Raw genomic sequence first — 18,889 nt, 5'->3', positions numbered from 1 at the left:
TCTGCCTTCGGCTCAGGTCATGATCCCGGAGTCCTGGGATCGAGCCCCGCATCGGGCTCCCTGCTCGGCGGGAAGCCTGCTTCTCCCTCTCTCACTCCCCCTGCTCGTGTTCCCTCTCTCGCTGTCTCTCTCTCTGTCAAATAAATAAAAATCTTAAAAAAAATGATGTGTATCTGGGACATCCAAAAGAAGCAAGTGAAAAATTTCATTTTTTAAGAAAAGGCAAATCCATTAAGATGCCTATGTAAAAACATTAACATTTATTTAGAAGTATACGTAATGGGAAAAAAATTCCTATCCATAATATAAACAAAGAACCTGATAATAAAAGGAAGATGTTTGTAAGAACTTCATTAAAAAAAAAAAAAAAGGCTTTAAAAAAAGTCTCTAAGAGACGTTAAGACTTCACTAAATGGGACTATCTTTCCTTTGGATAAAAAGGCTCAGACTTACAGAGACAGTCTCCCTAATCTATTAAACTCAATGATAAAATCATCTTTCAACATAACAGGACACCAAAATTCATCTGGAAAAAAAAAAAACATACACTAATAAAAGAATTGGATTCCCTCCGCAAAAGAAGGCAAATGAAGACATATTAGCCCCACTAGTGTTAATATTTAACATTTACCAAGCATTTCACTGCTATGTGTCAGGTACTTTGTTAAGTAAGCATCTTGATTCTCTCATTTGCTCATCACAGTCCAAGTTAAATATTATTGTCCCAATTTACAGAAACTAAAGCTTGGATAGAAAAGTAACTTGCCCAAGGTCACAGAGCTAGTAAGTGATACAGCCTTGACAATAATCCCCAGAGCTCCTTCACTCGGCCAGATCAACAGAATAGAAAAAAGAACCCAGAAAAAGATCCAATTATATTATGGAAATTTGGTTTATGATTGAACTCAGTGGAAAATAATTAAGGAAGTCTTTGGCTAGCTGGATCCCTTACATGAAAATAAATTCCAAAAACATAAAAAATAAAATAAATTCCAGGTAGATAAAAAATTTAAACCAAAGAAAAGGAGGGGGGGGGGGAAGAAGGGAGAAGAGACGTGGAAGGGAGAAGCCATAAAAGCATTTGAAAAAAACATGGGTAAAAAAGATTTATGATCTTGGAATGGAGACAAGCAAGATACAAAATTCAGACTCCATTTTAAAAAATTATGATAAATTTGACTACATAAAAATGTAAATTTCTGATATAAAACTACTATATTCAAAATCAGAAAACAAACTATAAGCTGTGACATATGACAGGAAAAATTTCCTTAAACTTCCAAAGAATTTCTAACTAGTAAGAAAAAGACCACAACCCAAAAGCAAGCAGAAGAAATACAAATGTGTCAGTAAATATATGAAAGTGTTGGGCACCTGGGTGGCTCAGTCGGTTGGGCATCTGCCTTGGGCTCAGGCCCTGATCCCAGGGTCCCGGTCCCGGTCCCAGTCCAGTCAGGTGCGTCCCACATCAGGCTCCCAGGAGGGAGCCTGCTTCTCTCTCTCCCCCTCTGCCCCTCCCCTCTGCTCATGCGCCCATGTGCGCACACTCTAATAAATAAAATCTTTAAAAAAAAAAGTGTCAACCTCATTCATAATAAAGGAACACTAATCAAAACAATGAAATACTATTTTTCATTAAGCATCTTGGCAAAAACTAAATGATTAGGTAAAATCTGATGTCAATAATAGCATAGGTAGATGGAAGGCAATTTAATGACTTCTACCAAAATTTTAAATACTCAGCCACCAAACCAGAAAATCCAGTGCTAGGAATGAATTTGTTCTATGAATATAGAACATAAAGGTGTTCAATGAAGCTTTATTTTTTTTTAAAGATTTTATTTATTTATTTGAGAGAGAGAGAATGAGAGAGAAAGAGAAAGCATGAGAGGCGAGAGGGTCAGAGGGAGAAGGAGACTCCCCGCCAAGCAGGGAGCCCGACACGGGACTCGATCCTGGGACTCCAGAAATCATTACTTGAGCAGAAGGCAGTTGCTTAACCAACTGAGCCACCCAGGCGCCCCTGAAGCATTATTTAGAATATCAATAAAATGAAAACCTAGAAGTTCAACAACAAGGTCTGGTTAAATAAATGCTAAGCCCACTCATAAAATTAAATCTATAAAGTTGTTTAAAGAAGAAAAAAACTATAGATACCCATATGAAAAAGCCTAAGATATATTAAAGATTTATTTATTTATTTGACAGAGAGAGACACAAGCAGGGGGAGTGGGAGAGGGAGAAGCAGGCTTCCCACTGAGCAGGGAGCCCGATGCGGGGCTCTATCCCAGGACCCTGGGATCATGACCTGAGCCGAAGGCAGATGCTTAATGACTGAGCCACCCAGGTGCCCCCACCTAAGATATATTAAGTGAAAAACACAAGATACAGAGGAGAGTAGGAGAAAGTTCATTTGCATTTTTAATAAATGAAAAGGAGAAAAAAATATACCTATGCACAGAAAAATTCTGGGAAGCTACTCAAAAAAACTAGTAAATAGTGACTGCCCTCTTAAGAGTCCAAATGGGAGGCAGGTAGAGATGGGAAGGGCATTGGGTTTTTTTGTTTTTTACTATTTGAATTTTTCTTTACTATCTGAATTTTTTCCCCAGGCACATATAACTTTGACAACTCTTTTTTAAATGAATTCGACAAAAGATCATCTCCACTAACACACACTGCACAATAAAGACACAAACTTCAAGGCAGGTTTTTTTTTTTTTTTTCAAATATTTACTGAACACAAACACCATTTTTTTCCTTTTACACAGCAATATTGTTAGTTTCAAATTAGCTGGACTATTAGGACTGTCAATTGCCACGAAATTAAAAATGATTCTACATGTCAAACTCAAATAGAAAATGTCATGCAATATATAAATCACTAACAGACCTCTGGTGCAGTCAGGAAGTTTACTATGTTTATTAAATTCACGTAAATGGTTTGACAAAAGTGCACAATAGAATGACATCACTGGTTTGTTATAAATCACAGTGAGTTACTAGAATACAACAAGGTCGTTTTTCTACACGAAGGATTACAGGATGGGGTGAATATTATAAAGGATAGGATCTTTTCAACACATTAGGGCCAGTCAGATTTTACTCCCCAACTATGTACCTCTGAAAAGACTGGTTAGCAAAGCTGAGGGGTTTTCCTCATCTTTTCTCCTCTACCAATTACTAATAAGCCACAACAAAAAAAGCCATGCACAAATTTTACAACACCTGATTAAAAAAAGATACAAAACCTTGTTTACTTTATCACTTGGCAAAGCTTGCATCTTCGCTCCTTCATTTTTCTGATTAGGCCACTCATCATATGACTCACCCCTAAATGAAAAGCTGTTAATAATTTAGCAATACTCACCCCTGCCCACATATCAAGATACGCTCCCCATAACCATCAAGTCAGTGTCCCTTCCCTGCACATTAACACAAATGAACACACCACAAACCTAGGACTAGAGACCACATTTACTTTACAGTTTTAAAAATTAATACATCTATCATCACTATCAGTGTATTTATGTCAGATCCCATATTTGGGAGAGGGGATGCTGTACATACAACCCAGGCCATCTGAGGATTCAGGCAAATCTGCCAGAAATGTATGAGAAAGCCCTGCGATGTGCCATACATGACCAGGAGCTTTCTACCTTCCAGAGAGGGTATCCAGAGCAGAGCCGTGCATTTTCAGAGTAGGAATAAACACACAGCTTAACATCTTATGGACTAGTAACTTTTCATAGAGCAAAAGGCAGAGTTTTGTTTTCTTTAATCCATTTTAATGTTACAGCACAGTCAGTGAGGAAAACAGAATAGTCATCTGTACACAGATATACCTGGCTAGCCTAAAAAGGAACGTGTAAGATTTTTACCGAAAAGCTACCATAAAAACAAGTCCTTTATTATACTCTTATCCATCTACTCACTAGGTCAATCACTGGCTGCTTCTAAACCCAGCAAACTGTAACCCAAGCTCCAGCAACTCACTCCCCACCCCGCCCCATTACAAAAAAGAAATGCTTCTGCGTGTGTAATCCAGAATGGTCTTATCCATAAAGTAGCTGCCTCAGACTGCAGTGGAGACTGGTGACGGGGTGCTGTTCCCTTGGGATCTGAATTTTTAAAAACACTTGCCAAATGCAGAGTTGATAGGGAGCTGCTGCCCCCAAATCATGTTACTTCAGACAGTGCTATCGTACCTAAGTTTCTCATAATTATCAGTTATTAATCAACTATCAGTATAATGCAACAAAACCCTTCCCAGAAATGAGCAAGCCCAAAGCTTACTTTTTGGTTGGTTTGTTTAAAGTTCCCACAGCAAAGAACCTTAAGGTAGTTGGACCGTGGCCTGCTAGAGCCATCCAGGGTAGACTGAAGAAAACTATGTTGTGTCAGTTCCTACATCAAAAATTTCCCCCTTCTTTATCAACTGAGGGGATGGATTTGCTGCCTTTTCCTTGAGTTAAATAGCTACCTAAGTTCAAGAGTTCAATTTCACCAACTCCATTAAAAGTATAAAACCCACCTAAGTTTCACATGGTTTGCCTAGGTATTCATCCACCTGGGCCTCTAGTTCAGCCAAATTTGTAGGACAATTACTGAGCAAGGCAAAGAAGTTTTGACTGAATTTGTATTATCAAGGAAGACTTACAATCCGAAGCATATTTCTGCCAACAATAAACAGAAAGTGGCTGGAAATGGAGACAGCCTAGAGTTCTCAATGAGCAGAGATACAGAACTATTATCTTTCTTACCGATTTATTTTCCTTAAAACACACACACACACGCACGCACACACAAAACAAAACAAAACAAAAAAACCTTAAGCTTGGGAAGGATTTGGCTAAACATATTTAAAATAATTCTACCAAAACAAATAAAAAACAGGCATGTAGATCACTTGTTTCAAGAATGGTTTTATACAGATGTTTCACAATGCATATTTGGATTTATTTTACAAGACAAAATTAGATCCTTAGCAATAGAGTGCACAATGTACTACTATACTATAGTAAAAAAATTTGTTACCATTAGCAGAGTTCATAGTTTATTCCACTGTCTTCAAATTCGTTCTCCAACTGTCAGCCTTTCAATCAGCAGTTCTTTCTCCAGCATTCATCCCTTCTCAAAAACACTTGTCATTAAATTTTGATGTCTGAATATGTACATATAATCATTATCCTCATTTTTATAAATAAACAATATCTAAAATAGCGTTGGTCCTGGGTAGCCAAAGGGATGAAATGGTTTTTAAAACATGCAACATTATCTGATATTTTAAGTCTTGGTGTTTAAAAATCATACATTAATAATGGAACCAACTGAATACCAAGTATCCTAGCCACTCCTCAGACTATCAAAGAAGCGGGCCTCATAGTCTGAAAAACACAGGGTCTGATCTAAGCTGTGGAAAAGGCGGGATTCACTCACCTTGAGGCCATGCATTTTCTCTTTCAGGCCATGAGAGCTGCCAAGAGCAAGGTACAGTGTTTTCCTTGGTTCATACCAGGAGGAGCAAGGCCGGTAATTTTGAAATTAGGCCTCACTCAAACACCTCCCTTTAAACCATCCTAAAAACCTCAGGTTAGGAAAACAGAAATATATTACCGTGACAGAATTTACCATCAAAACATTCCTAGCTGAAGCAAGAAGAACATGAAGAATAACTACAGTAGCTGTAAAAGTATCTTGCATTCTTGGGGGAAAAAGTTTTTAAGCTTCCCACCTGCCATTCCCTCCCACCCTTCAAACTATTTCATTTCGTGGGGTATCTATTTTATTTAAGGCCCTAGGTGCTAATTTTGGCTTGGTCATTACTACTGATCCAACTGCAACCCTTCTCTTATACTTCACAAAACAATACACATACATAAAATGACCACTGAAACCATACAAGTTTGGGGGGGGGGGGGTTGTTTCTGTTTTTTTTTTTTTAGTTTATATCTGATGTTACTACATAATCATAATGCTTTTCATTAAAGAAAAAAAAGCTGCAGGTCTTCACTTACAGTACCATGCACTATGAGTAGCTAAGGCATTCATTTGGCACTAGAGAGAAAAATACAGATATAGCTAATTTTACTTAGGTGTGTACCCTTTACTTGAATTTCTGTGATGCTTAAAAGATAATCACAGAATACTCTTTTAGTCTGACAGTTAAAATGCTACCATTAAAACAGAACAGAAAAAACACAGAGACCTCTGCATAGCCTATCAGAATCCGTGACATTTCGTGTTTGAAAAACTTGCAGCTCTCACAGAAACACCCTTCAAAGGAGCATTGCAAATTATTTTTATCATCAAAACCATTTAATTTCCTAAACCATACTAGTGATTTTCCTACTAGTTATAAGGGACAAGGTAAAGAAAGCGAAAAAATTACAAATATCCTGGGTTCCTTTTCATCCGTCAAAAACACCTTATTAGGGGGACACGAACAATGTCCTCTGGAAAAGCAGTTTCCAAATTTTAAAAGAGACCACACAGGAGGAAAGGGAGAAAGGGACAAAAAATAGAACGTATAACTCTATTATTACAATTTGTTTCATAAGAAAACACAGCATTCATAATTTTTACATGTCTGTGAGCTGAGTCAAATGCAGACTGCTGCAATTTAGAGAAATTACATTAAAACAGACTTCAAAGAATTTTAGAATTTAAGCCTGAAGGCAAGTAGTCCATCAATATTCTCTGAAAAATTGCTTTAAGATTATTACTACTTTGTATATACCACCCAGCATAATGCAACAATTTCAATGGATTTAACTTTATAAATGTGTAACTATTATTAAATTAGCACATTTTCAGACTAATCTGCAGCTATATTTTTTTGAAATCCTCCTGATGTTATAATGTGTTGTATCACTCCACATAAATATTGGAAGAGCGAAAACTACCTGCAGCAGTTTGGCACGTGCAGAACACCTGGGTATCCCGTTACTTTTAATGGTCCTTTTTAGTTGTTTTTCTTCAGGAGATCCTCAAAACTGCTGCAAGGATAACACGCTGACACAGGCTTAACAGAAATACTTTTTTGTAGGCAATTTTTTAAAACATTATCAACTTCAAATCATAAATGTCCCTTGTTACATAAACAAAATATTTTATACTCATTCCTTAAAAAAAAAATACAAATGTCGAATCATTATGTTGTACACCTGAAACTGATATAACGTATCTCAATTATACTTCAGTAAGAAAGAAAAAGACACAAACGAAGAAGAAAAAAAAGTTAAGTGACCAATATCCAGATACCTTAGATTATAGTTACACCTAAACAATGTGGCTTTGTTTAAAGTGTATTTGAAATCAATAACCGTTATGAGGCAAAAAGACCAAATACAGAACTAAGGAAGGATGGGTAGGGAGGAAGGGTAGTGGAAAGAAAAGTAGAATTTACGAACACATAATTCTATTGTCTGTGATTAAAGTCCTTTACTTTTTAGCACCACATTAAACGATTTTACATATCCAGTCACTTAATGAAATCCAACAAACTCTTCAAGAGTTCTGGGGATCTGGTCTTGGTAGTTAATGTCATTAGCCCGAACTGCTCGGGCAGCCAGGCACTTGAGACTCATCTTCATTTGAGTTTTAAGTAGTATTTCAGATACCCCAGTGGTACTTTTGTCTAGTGGAGTCTTATTCTGTTTATTCGTCATGTCAGTGTGAGCGCCAGCTTCAACCAGGCTAATGATGATAGAGTGCAAGGTTAAAAAATCACTGATGGGCCTGTTGTACTGAACGATAATGTGAAGGGCACTGTTCCCCTCATTGTCTACAGCATTCACCTCAGCACCACAGTCCAATAGCAGCTTTGTGACGAGTGCATTTGGAAAGCTGCAGACATCATTGGTGTGGAAATCATCAACCGGGGTATTCGAGTTGACAGCTAGATGCAGCAAGGTGAAACCTTCCCGAGTTCTGGGATCAAGGTGAATCAGGTTGTAGATCTGCTTGTTAATTTTGCACTGATCTTCTTCACTGCACTGGGTTTTGGTGGAGATGCACACTAAATACAGAAAGGTATAGAGATTACATTCATAATTGTCCATAGCGTTGTGGACATCAGCATCTGGAATATTTTTTACTCTGTTCATACTCTGTTCTATTTCCAAAACACTGCATCTCAGAACACATTCTATGTCTGGGGCCTTCACAGTTTCATTCAAATGTATCATCTGTGAGAAAACTTGAGCAAATCGAAGAAGATCCTTGTGGGTATTCCTGTTACCTTTCTGTCTCAGGTGCAGGGCATGCAGCCACAACTTGATACACTGTTCGAATTCCATGTTATCTGCATAAACAGCTCCCCTGTAAATGATGGGATGGGAAACATCAATATTGTCAGCACCTAAAATCCGTTCCCGAACTATAAGGCCTTCCATGTGAAGAGCATCTCTGTCTTGCCGAATGGATTCCAGTTCCTGAGGATTTCTACATTCAGTTCTATTCCCATAAGCATGGATTGGCGGGAGAACCTCTTTCTCCAGAATGTTATCACCATCTTGAAACCTCTCCAACATGGCTAAATATAAATAGTGGTACGTCTTCATGATGTCATAGTTCTCACGGTCATTTGCAAAGGAGGCACCCAAGAGTTCCAAAGCTTCAATCCGACTTCTTCGGTCACAATCAGCGTGAGAGAGCAACAGTTCGACGACATCGGCTTTACAGCTTTCGGCAGCTACTTTTAAGGGCGTCATCCCATGGCCGTTCACTACTATAGCAGCACGCCATTTTATCAGCTCTTTCACGATATCGATGTGCCCGGCTTCGGCTGCAAAGTGCAGTGCCGTGGCTCCACAGTGTGCTTTAGCATTGGGATCAGCACGCTGTTCTAAAAGGTATCTGACCACGTCGGTGTGGCCCTTATATGCGGCGATCATCAGGCAGGTGTTGTCGTATTTGTTGGCAATGCTGATGTTGGCATTATTTTCAACCAAGTATTTCACAATGTCCAGTCTGCCGTCAAAGCACGCTGCCCGCAGGGGGGTTGAGTTGGTCACTGTGGTGTGGTTCACGTTGGCTCCGTGGCTGACCAGAAGTTTAACGACTTCAAAATGTCCGGCTCCCGCTGCACACCAAAGAGCGGTGGCACCATCAATGACATACCTATTCACGAGAAGGACCAACAGTTAGAGAACGGAGGCCACACGCCCTAACATAAGCGTAAAGAATGGATTCGTTTGCACTGACCAAAACCTCAATCTGCAGAACATGAACACAACATTAGTTTGGGTGAAAATAAAATCAGGTAACTTAAGTAAAGCACTCCGCATTGTACTTGTACCCAGCAGAAGCTCAAGACACGTTAGCTATTACTGTTATTGCTAAAGTATATAATCCAAAAAAAAAAAAAAAAACCCACCAACTTTCTACTAGCAAAAGTAAATACATTTCAGAAAACACAGAGGAAATGCGTGGAGGTTCATAACTTCTTTACCGCCAAACTGATGCACTGGCTCTTAGAGAAAAACATGTTCTTCCTTCCCAGTATCCCCCAGGTACGAGTTACTCTCAATAGGCCAGTAAGGAAGCTACCCCAGTCCCTACAGTAACACTGTCTTAGAAACTCCTTTAGGAAAAAAAGTATTTATGCAGATAATTGTCCCCTAAGACTATCTAAGCTAATCAAATATACTTCTACTACAGCCATGAGAATGAAAAAATTCCTGCTCCATACAGTAGGGAGGGATCACATAAACATGATGCTGAGCAAAAGCAGTCAACCGAACACAGTACATATTATATTACTACATTTACATACCTATCTGTAGTGTTGAAGTTGGGATACTGTTTACTTTTAAGGGGAGTAGATAGTGGGAGGAAGCACAAAAGGAACTTTATTAAACAAATATATTCACTTTGTGAAACTTTTATACGCTTTCAATTAATGTATTTTTCTCCATCCATTCTACTCCAATTTAAAGCTCTTAAAAATATGTATGGATGTGTGTGTGTATTATGGGTCTATGTACATTCTTCAGCTAAACCACTGGGGGAAAATACTAACAGGAGGAAACAATTAGCACTTTCCTAAAACCAAGTGGGCATCTTCCCTGACCTTCGGGCCATGTTTGCACTCACAGTCACCACTTACTGTCTGATATGCACTAGGTTTGCTACTTATAATAGAATTAGACTCTTGCTAGGAGGCCAATCTTTCCCACCTTTCTACCTTCCATTTTTCCCCAACCTCAATTTTTCAAGTGTTTATCCTGTTACTGACCATCAGACCTAAAAACTAGATTTTTGCTGCAGATGCTTAGATATACTGTGCGTGAACCACTAAAATAAGTATACTTGCAAGTATTAAGGAAAAAGGTCAGTCAAAAGCAATATTTACTAGAGCAATTAAGTATTCATACCAAAACCTCACTGCTGAGCTTCTCACTATACAACCTAATGTTATAACACAGGTCAAACTATATCTCCCATGAAGTGAAAGAGTATAATCCCCTGGTAGAATATAAATATCATAGTTTAACCCCAATTAACACCCCCAAAACACCAGTGTCTGTTGTTTTTGCTGAAAACAAAAGACCCACTTTATAATAATTCAAGCAGTTACTTCTTCTGTTTCAAACAATGACACAAAATGACACAAAAGCCTTCTCACTAACAAGTACCTATGGAGTTACCTACAGGAAAGGGTGTAGGACTAACTGGGAAGAGGCTTAAAGCTACTGGAAATGTCCTAAATCTTGATATGGGTAGTGGCTTCATGGGTGGATATTTAGGAAAATTACTCATCAAACTGCACACTATGCTTAAAAATTAGGGAAGTAGCATAGATCTATATGAAAAGCAAAACCATAAGAGTTACTTAAAAAAAAAAAAAGTAGACAATCTTCATGACCTTGGAGTTAATGATTATTTCTTAAGCAGAATGCAAAAAAGCACTAATCATAGAAATAGCTGATTTATTGAACTTCATTAAAATTAAGAACTTCAATTCATCAAAAGATATTATGAAGAAAGTGAATATGAAATCCACTCACTGGGAGAAGACATTTACATTAAATGTATTTGACAAATCAGTAAGAAAAAGGCAAACCACCCCACTAAAAAATGGGTGAAAAGACTAAACAACTAAACTTCACAAAAGATATTCAAGTGACCAATAAATATATGAAAAGATGTTCAAGATAACTACTGGAGAGGGAAAGGCAAATTAAAATCATGAGTTACCAATACACAGCCACCAGAATAGCTAAAATTAGTAAGACTGACATGACAATACTAAGTGTTGGCCAGGATGTGAAGTAACTCAAACTCTCGTTGCTGGTAGGAATGTAATTTGTTTCAACCACTTTCAGGAAAACTGTTTAGCAATAACTATTAAAGTTAAACATACACCAACCCCATGACCCAGCTATTCCACTCTTGGGCATATATTGACAAGAAGTGAACGCAAACACCCACCAGTGAAGACGTATACATAAAAATGTCCATAGCAGCTTTATCCATAATAGTTAAACACTGGAAACAACTAAAATACCTGTGTACAGGGTAAATAAGGTGCCATATATTCATACAACGGAATACTACAAAGCATAAAAAAAAAAAAAAAACTACTGATACACGCAACTGCACAGATGAATCTCATAGACAATGTGTTAAGCAAAAAAAAGCCAGACAGAAAAGAGCACACTGTATGATTCCCTTTATAGGAAGTTCAAGTATAGACAAAACTAATCTATGGTGATAGAAGTCAGAATAATCATTACTTCTGGGAAAGGAAAGGAGAGGAACTGACTGAGAAGGGGCACAAGGGAAACTCTGATAAAAATATTCTGTATATTGATCTAGAAGGTGTTTACATGGATGTAAACATATTAAAATTTTATCACATCGTACACTTAAAATTTATGCACCTTACTAGATGTTATACCTTAACTAAAAATAGTCATAATTAAAAACAAAAATGAAAAACAATTAAAGAAAAACAGTTTAAATGAACACAAATAGCTAATAAGTATCTTCAATGTGCCAAGCATTCATTGTAGTAAGTGCTCGATATGCAATATATCTCACTTAATCCTCATAATAACCTCCTCCCAATAACCCTATTAGGCTGACACTATTATTATGCTCATTTTACAGATATATAATTTAAAAGGTTTACATGAGATTAAAATACAAAAGTACTCTAGTACACAGTACTCTACATATTAGGGAAACATAATACATGTCATCCAGTTTCAATTTAAAAAGCATTTTTTCAAAAAAATAAATAAAAAGCATTTTTTTCAAACTAATTAATAGTAATCTATCAAAAATACATAGTAATATATAGTTACATTTTCATAGTTAAATGTTTCCTTGCACTTTAAAAATATGAAGTTATTATATGCCAGGAACATGAACCCAAACCATATAAAACTCAAAAATTTTACATTAAAATAGGCATTCACATACATTCTTTTTAACTCTCACAATAACCATAAAAGATAAATATGACCCCCATTTTAAAGATGAAAAAAAGAGACAATAAGTGATTAAAGTATTTTTCTCACCTCAAATTTCCCAGAATTAATGATGTAGGAGTAAAAATTAAATTACAAGTATATATTTCACTTGGTCTTTGTACAGTTTAATACTTTTTGTGGTGTAGCCTAATCATTTCCATTTTTCCATATAGTGATGTGACAGGAGCCTCAAGAAAGTTTCAATTATCTACTTTTATTGAGGCAATTAAAGTTTTTAAATAGTTTAGGACAAAAATATTCACTGCAGAATGTATTAGAAAATGACTAGTCCTTCAGAAACATCAGCCTTAGCAAATTTTGAATTTCTACATCTAAACAAAAACATTAAACAGATTAAAGGGAATAAGCCTAAAATATATGACATTCCTTTGTCCACAGACTTCAGCTGAAATAAGGAGCACAGACTTCCTCAAAACAACATACCAAACACATTTATAACAGAATATAAAAATATGATTAAATTAATGCAATATGTACTTAGTCCCTATGGGAGAAGTACTATAAAACAACGATCTTTCTAGACTTGGTCCAAAATTGCAATGCAAACTACTACGTATTTCATTTTAAAAAATCAAGAAACTGGGGGGCACCTGGGTGGATCAGTTGGTTAAGCATGACTTTTTTTTTTTTTTTAAGATTTTATTTATTTATTTATTTGAGACAGAGCGAGAGAGTGAGAAAGAACGAGCAGGGGAGGGGAGATGGGCAGAGGGAGAAGGAGAAGCAGGCTCTCCACTGAGCAGAGAGCCCGATGCAGGGCTTGATCTCAGGGTGATGAGACTAAGCCCTGCCTGGGGCTCCAGGCTCAGTGCAGAGTCACCTTGAGAGTCTCTGTCTCCCCCTCTTCCACTGCCCCTCCCCCCCCAACAAGCAAGAACGAGCTCCTACGCACTCTCTTTAAATAAATAAAATCTTTAAACAACAACAACAAAAAAAGAATCAAGAAACCAGGGCACCTGTTTGGTTGAGTTGTGGAGTGTATGACTCTGTATCTCAGGGTTGTGAGTTCGAGTCCCACGTTGGGAGTAGAGATTACATTAAAAATTAATTAAATAAATAAATAAAATAAAAATAAACTATAACCTGATATTCACCTTTTTAAACAAAACGTACACACCAGATGATGGAAACATTTCACAATAAAAGATAACATTTCTGATCACAAAACTAAGCTCAAACTATTTCCTGGTTCAATTTAAAATAAAAATGTCTGGTCAAGTATTTGAAATGGAAATAAAAATTCATTAAATGTAAATGAGCAACACTTTATTTTAACCAAAGTCCTTAAAATCATTTATTAGATCAAATGTAGTTTCTTGAAATACATACTGCGTGGCAATGACTTTTAAATGAAGCCAAATGATGATGTGCCCCTCATGCCTGTTCTCTGCCTGAACCTTAAAAGTATTAGTACTAGTGCCAACTTTAAAAGAGAACTCAACAAAAAGCCTCAGAACTCCCAGAGGTCCTGTTCTCCTTCCCACTCCTGTCAGCAAACCTCTTTTAGGACAAGGGTTCTCCCACAAACTCCGGCACAGAGCTGTCAGGCCTTAGGAACTCAGGCCAGCACACTATTCCACGGTCACAGGACACCTCACCTTTGTTCTGTTCCATTTCTGTAACATTCTCAACAGTTTCCCATTCTCCAACTAAAGGTTCTTTCATTTCTACTCAAGTAATTTTTCTTGCCCCCTCGTCTGTCACTTTTAGTCTTCACATATTAAGCCATAAGTAAAATAATCTCAAATGTTACTCTTAAAAATATGAACAAGGGCTCAAATATCACCATGGGGCTTGATCTAGGTAGGTAGTCCCTTCTTCCTTGAGAATGTGTTATGAATCCACTTGAGTTTCTTAAGGTATTATAGAAATTTTTAGGCAGAACATAGACTTTTACAAAATTTCTAATAAGCTATTTATTTTAATGTCTCTCTCACACACACATATACACACAAATCATACTATATCAAACCCATAATTATACAGATAACTGTTGCTTTGGATGAAGCTAAGAAGTGAAACTTTTTTTTTTTAATATTAGGCAAAAAACAGGATAAGTAATCAATAATTTGACAAAAAATTGTGAAGATGGGGCCGCCTGGGTGGCTCAGTCATTAAGCGTCTGCCTTCGGCTCAGGTCATGATCCCAGGGTCCTGGGATCGAGCCCCGCATCGGGCTCCCTGCTCGGCGGAGGGCCTGCTTCTCCCTCTCCCACTCCCCCTGCTTGTGTTCCGTCTCTCGCTGTCTCTGTCAAATAAATAAATAAAATCTTCAAAAAAAAAAAAAATTGTGACGATGGTACACAGGTGACTAAAAACTAGGAAACACTGATCTACTTCAGCACACACAGAGAACCTGTCACTCCCCACCTGGCCATGGTTCTCAAGTGCTGAGGGAATCTAAAGGGGGATTAAAAAAAAATAAAAATAAAAAAGTAACGGGGGAGTTAGCTAAGTACCTCTCAAAACGCCAGCCCCCAAGAGGTGAGTGAACTTCATACTGTTAACACCTCATTCAGATTATTTTCACAATGTCTGGAGTGAGTGCAAAGTGAAATCATGACATTTGCAAATAACACTCTTTTTTATCTAGTTCTGAAATGCCAAAATGACTGGAATAAACTGCAAAATATCAGTGGTTTGAGTAAGCAGAAAGGTGGCCATGAACTTCAATTCTCCCTTGTTAATTAATTGGCAAGCTCCTCAAAAAAAGCAAAAACCTTACATTTTTTTCTGTATCGTCCGCAGAAGGTCTAATAGGGCTAGGCCCATCACAGGCATTTAATAAATAAAATTCTCCATTACCTTTACACAGCAGATAATAAATGCATAATTGTAATAATCCAGAAAAAAGGATAGTTTTAAGAATGCTCAGCCAAAATCTCGAATGACTGAACCGTTTGCAATTGCAGTCTCCCCAATGGGACTCTTGATATTTTACACAACGATCATCAAAATACGGCCTCCACCTTTCTCCAGTCTCCCACAATCTCTTTCTTAATTTCCCCAGCTTAAATTCCTTCCTACAACCACACTGAAACACTTGTCACTGCAAGTTCACCAGGCTGTTGCTTGACCCCCTTCTTCACTTCCTGTAAGACCCAAACTCAAGCATCACCTCACCAGGGGAGCCTTCCCTGATTCCCCCAGGCAAAGCTGAGCAATTCCTCTTCCCATACTCCCTCACTCATCCAACAGACTTCTAAAACTCTAAATGGCATGGCATCTGCAGTTACTCATCTTACATATCTATTTCTCTGTCTCCCCCGCTAAACTGTCTTCCTCCACAGTGGGAACAGTATGTTACTCACCCCTGCATACCCAATCCCTACCACACAGCCCAGCACACAGTAGGAGTTCAGTAAGTGTTTGCCTACTGAACCGTTTAATTTCACTGCCCAGTCCAGAATACTGGGCAAGTATACAGGCTCAATGCTATATTTCTAGTCCTTTCTAGTAATTTCAGGTTCTTTTATTTTTATTTATTTTTTTTTTTTAAGATTTTATTTATTTGAGAGAGAGAGTGAGAGAGAGAGAGAGCACAAGAGGGGGGAGCGGGAGAGGGAGAAGCAGACTCCCTGCTGAGCAGGGAGCCTGATGTGGGACTCGATCCCGGGACTCCAGGATCATGACCTGAGCCGAAGGCAGTCGCTTAACCAACTGAGCCACCCAGGCGCCCCAGTAATTTCAGGTTCTTTTAATTCCATCTCAAAAGATCTTTCTCTTTGATGGTAAAAAAGACAGCAATAAGCAAAGCCTTTCCAAATGCTTTAGGAAACTTTTTTTTTTTTTTCACCACTATCCTCCCCTCATCCAAAAAGGCCTCAGCAAGTTCCTTAGCTGCGATGTTTCCAGCAGCTGTTATTGAGATTTGTATCTCAGTGAATGCATGTGCCTATACAACTGGAATGGTGCTGGAAGTTCAGGGGTCATTCTGTGTCACTCCTTGTCTGGGTATAGGAAAGGCTGTGGGAATGCAGGGAGTTCTAGAAAGGACACAGAAGCCAGTAAGGGAAAGCCAACATGAATCAGGTTGCCATCTTTAATCAACAGGAAAAAGACCATCTCCTTGATGTCCAAGGAGGTGGTACCAGAGATTAACCACCAACATGGTCTATCGTTTCATTAAAATATTTTCTTCTCATCTAAAAATATCTTCCTCTCATCATTTTATTATTTAAACCTAAAAAAGAACCAAATTCAACAATGCCCTAGTCATCTTCAAGAAGCGCTTTTTCAATGAGGTTTTAACCAAGCAGTTTTCAATCACCAAAACTAAAGATACGTATCTTTATGCTTGGACCACATCTACCAAAAACAGAAGAAAATGCTACAACAGCTTACGTACTGGCACAAAAGTCAACAAACACAAATGCAATCAATGAAGTTTGTAATCTGAAAAACACTTTATAATAATCCAGCACAGCAAAGAAGATGTCAAACCTGACAGTTCTGTGTTAAACATTACCATACCCCCAAAATATGTATAATTAAACCTAAAAAACGAATTTTAACTATGACAATATGAATTTTTGAACTCCCCACCTGAAATAACATAAACTATCAAGTTTCCCCACGGTATCACAAGATAACATGGATTAACAATGGCATTATCTCCAATACCAGGTCCAGGCCATTTTTGCAGCCAACCTATCTACCCCAAGCTATGTGGAAGAGTCAGAATCATGTCTAGGGATGTCTGGCTGCCTGACAATCCCTCAAGAGGCTGGAGTTCTAGGGGCTTATTTTGACATTCAGGCCCCCGCAAACCCGTCTGAAGGGACCACTCACTCGAAGGAGTAAATATTGGGTGACCAAATAACTCATCAAACAGAGGTTTTCAGTGTTAATTGCTGACCGCGTTAATTTCTGATCTCGCTTACAAGCCCAAAACCGATAAAGGTAAAATCTGGGAAGGTGCACCTCCTCCATACCTACTTGCTCACGGACCCTCTAGTGAAGAATACCCATTAGATATCAAGACAGAGGGTGTGGCTATTTACCCATAGAGGGAATAAGGGGTAGGGGCCGATGAGGTTGAGCAGCAAACCACGGGATGAAGTATTAGCCCTGGAAGACGAAGTGGGCATTCATGCGGCAGGAGGATGCACAAAAGGGAAGAAGTGATACCTCTACGGAGAGAGAGTGAAGGAGGGGAGGACCTGTGAGGTGGTGGGTCCGCGCTCGTGGGAGAGGGGTTGGGGTGTACCTACCCGTCGAAGCGGACGGTGCCAGTCTGCTGAGTCTGCACCCGGTAATGTTCTAAGAGCAAGCGCACCACCTTGGCGTGCCCATTGCGGGCCGCGATGATGAGGGGCGTGGAGCGCTGCCCTCCCTGCTGGCTGACATAGCCCAGCAGATAGCGGATGTCGCTTTCAGACCGGTTGAGAAGCAAGGCGGCCAGGGTCAGCACCTTGCCCTCGCTGGCCGCCTTGTACACATAGCCAGCCAGGCCCTCCATGGCCGCCGCCAACTCCAACACCCGTTTGGTCGCCACCGCTGCTGCTGCCTTGCGCCCCCGGAGGCCGCGTTCGCCAGCGCTTCAAACCTGGGCCCTCACAGCCCATTCAACAGGGCGCCGTCGCCGCCGCCGCGCCCACGCAGCAGCGCGGCCCGGGGAGGGCGGAGACGCAGAGGTGGCCGAAGGCCGCAGGGGGCACGTCCGCGACCCGGCCTCGGCAGGGAGGAGGGCGCTCAGGGCCGCCCCCGAGGCCCCAGGCGCCGGCCCTGGGCCGAGGGGATCTCCATGGCGGCCGCCGCCCCGGGCCTCAGGCCGGACCCCTCCTTCCTGCGGGCTGCGACAGGCGCGTGCCCGAGCTACGGGTCGCCGGCGAGGTCCCAAGAGGACCGCACGCGCCCGGGATGGCGAATGCTGGGCGCGTCTCCCCCGCCCCGGCCCGCCGGGCCTAAGGCCTAAAAACTGCCTCGGCCTCCGCCTCCGCTCTGCGTCCTCCCCGGCTGGAGGAAACCCGCAGGTCCTCGCCCACCAGAGCTCAGAAGCGCCAGACGCTGCCGATGGCTTCGCGGCTCCACGCCTGGGGGCCTCCGGCGCGAGGCGGAACGCTCCCGCGGCAGCAGCCCCCGAACTCGGGGTGGGCAGGAAGGCGCGCCTCCGCAGACTGGGCCGGGCGGGGGAGGGTGCGAGCGGGAGGAACGGTTAAGCCGGGTGTCTCCTCCAAAGCTGCCCGGCCGGCAAACGAGGCCTTGGTGAAGAAAGGTTCTACGGTGCGAAGTCGGCCCACCCCCTTTTCGGGCCTGAATGTCCTCATTGCCCTTGACGCCTGGACCGTCCTCCTCGCCCCCACACGGTCGGGGGGCTCCCTAGCCTGGGAGGGGGCCAGATTCGGGGACCTGAGGCGATACCAGCGGTGGGCCGGGGGACCCGT

The 18,889-nt window shown here is 40.2% G+C and overlaps 1 protein-coding gene across 1 annotated transcript; it reads right to left on the bottom strand.

The window, feature by feature from the left end:
- Window positions 1–5,932: 5,932 nt before the first annotated feature.
- FEM1B (fem-1 homolog B) lies at window positions 5,933–18,661 on the bottom strand. Its single transcript, XM_032417346.1, has 2 exons — window positions 17,717–18,661; window positions 5,933–9,123 (listed from the first exon to the last, which is right to left on the bottom strand). Exons 1-2 carry the CDS (start codon window positions 17,962–17,964, stop codon window positions 7,488–7,490), a joined length of 1,884 nt encoding a protein of 627 aa, XP_032273237.1. The 5' UTR covers window positions 17,965–18,661; the 3' UTR covers window positions 5,933–7,487.
- Between the last annotated feature and the right edge of the window lie 228 nt (window positions 18,662–18,889).

Source organism: Phoca vitulina, unplaced genomic scaffold (genome assembly GCF_004348235.1).
Source record: "Phoca vitulina isolate PV1807 unplaced genomic scaffold, GSC_HSeal_1.0 scaffold20, whole genome shotgun sequence".
NCBI classification, from domain to species: Eukaryota; Metazoa; Chordata; class Mammalia; order Carnivora; family Phocidae; genus Phoca; species Phoca vitulina.
This window is presented reverse-complemented; position numbering and strand designations above follow the sequence as displayed.

Excerpts from the sequence above, each read along its gene's own strand:
- FEM1B (XM_032417346.1), bottom strand. The coding sequence starts at position 17,964 with ATGGAGGGCCTGGCTGGCTATGTGTACAAGGCGGCCAGCGAGGGCAAG. Across the intron at positions 9,124-17,716 it reads GGCACCGTCCGCTTCGACGG|GTATGTCATTGATGGTGCCA; the intron begins GTAGGTACACCC and ends TCTCGTGAATAG.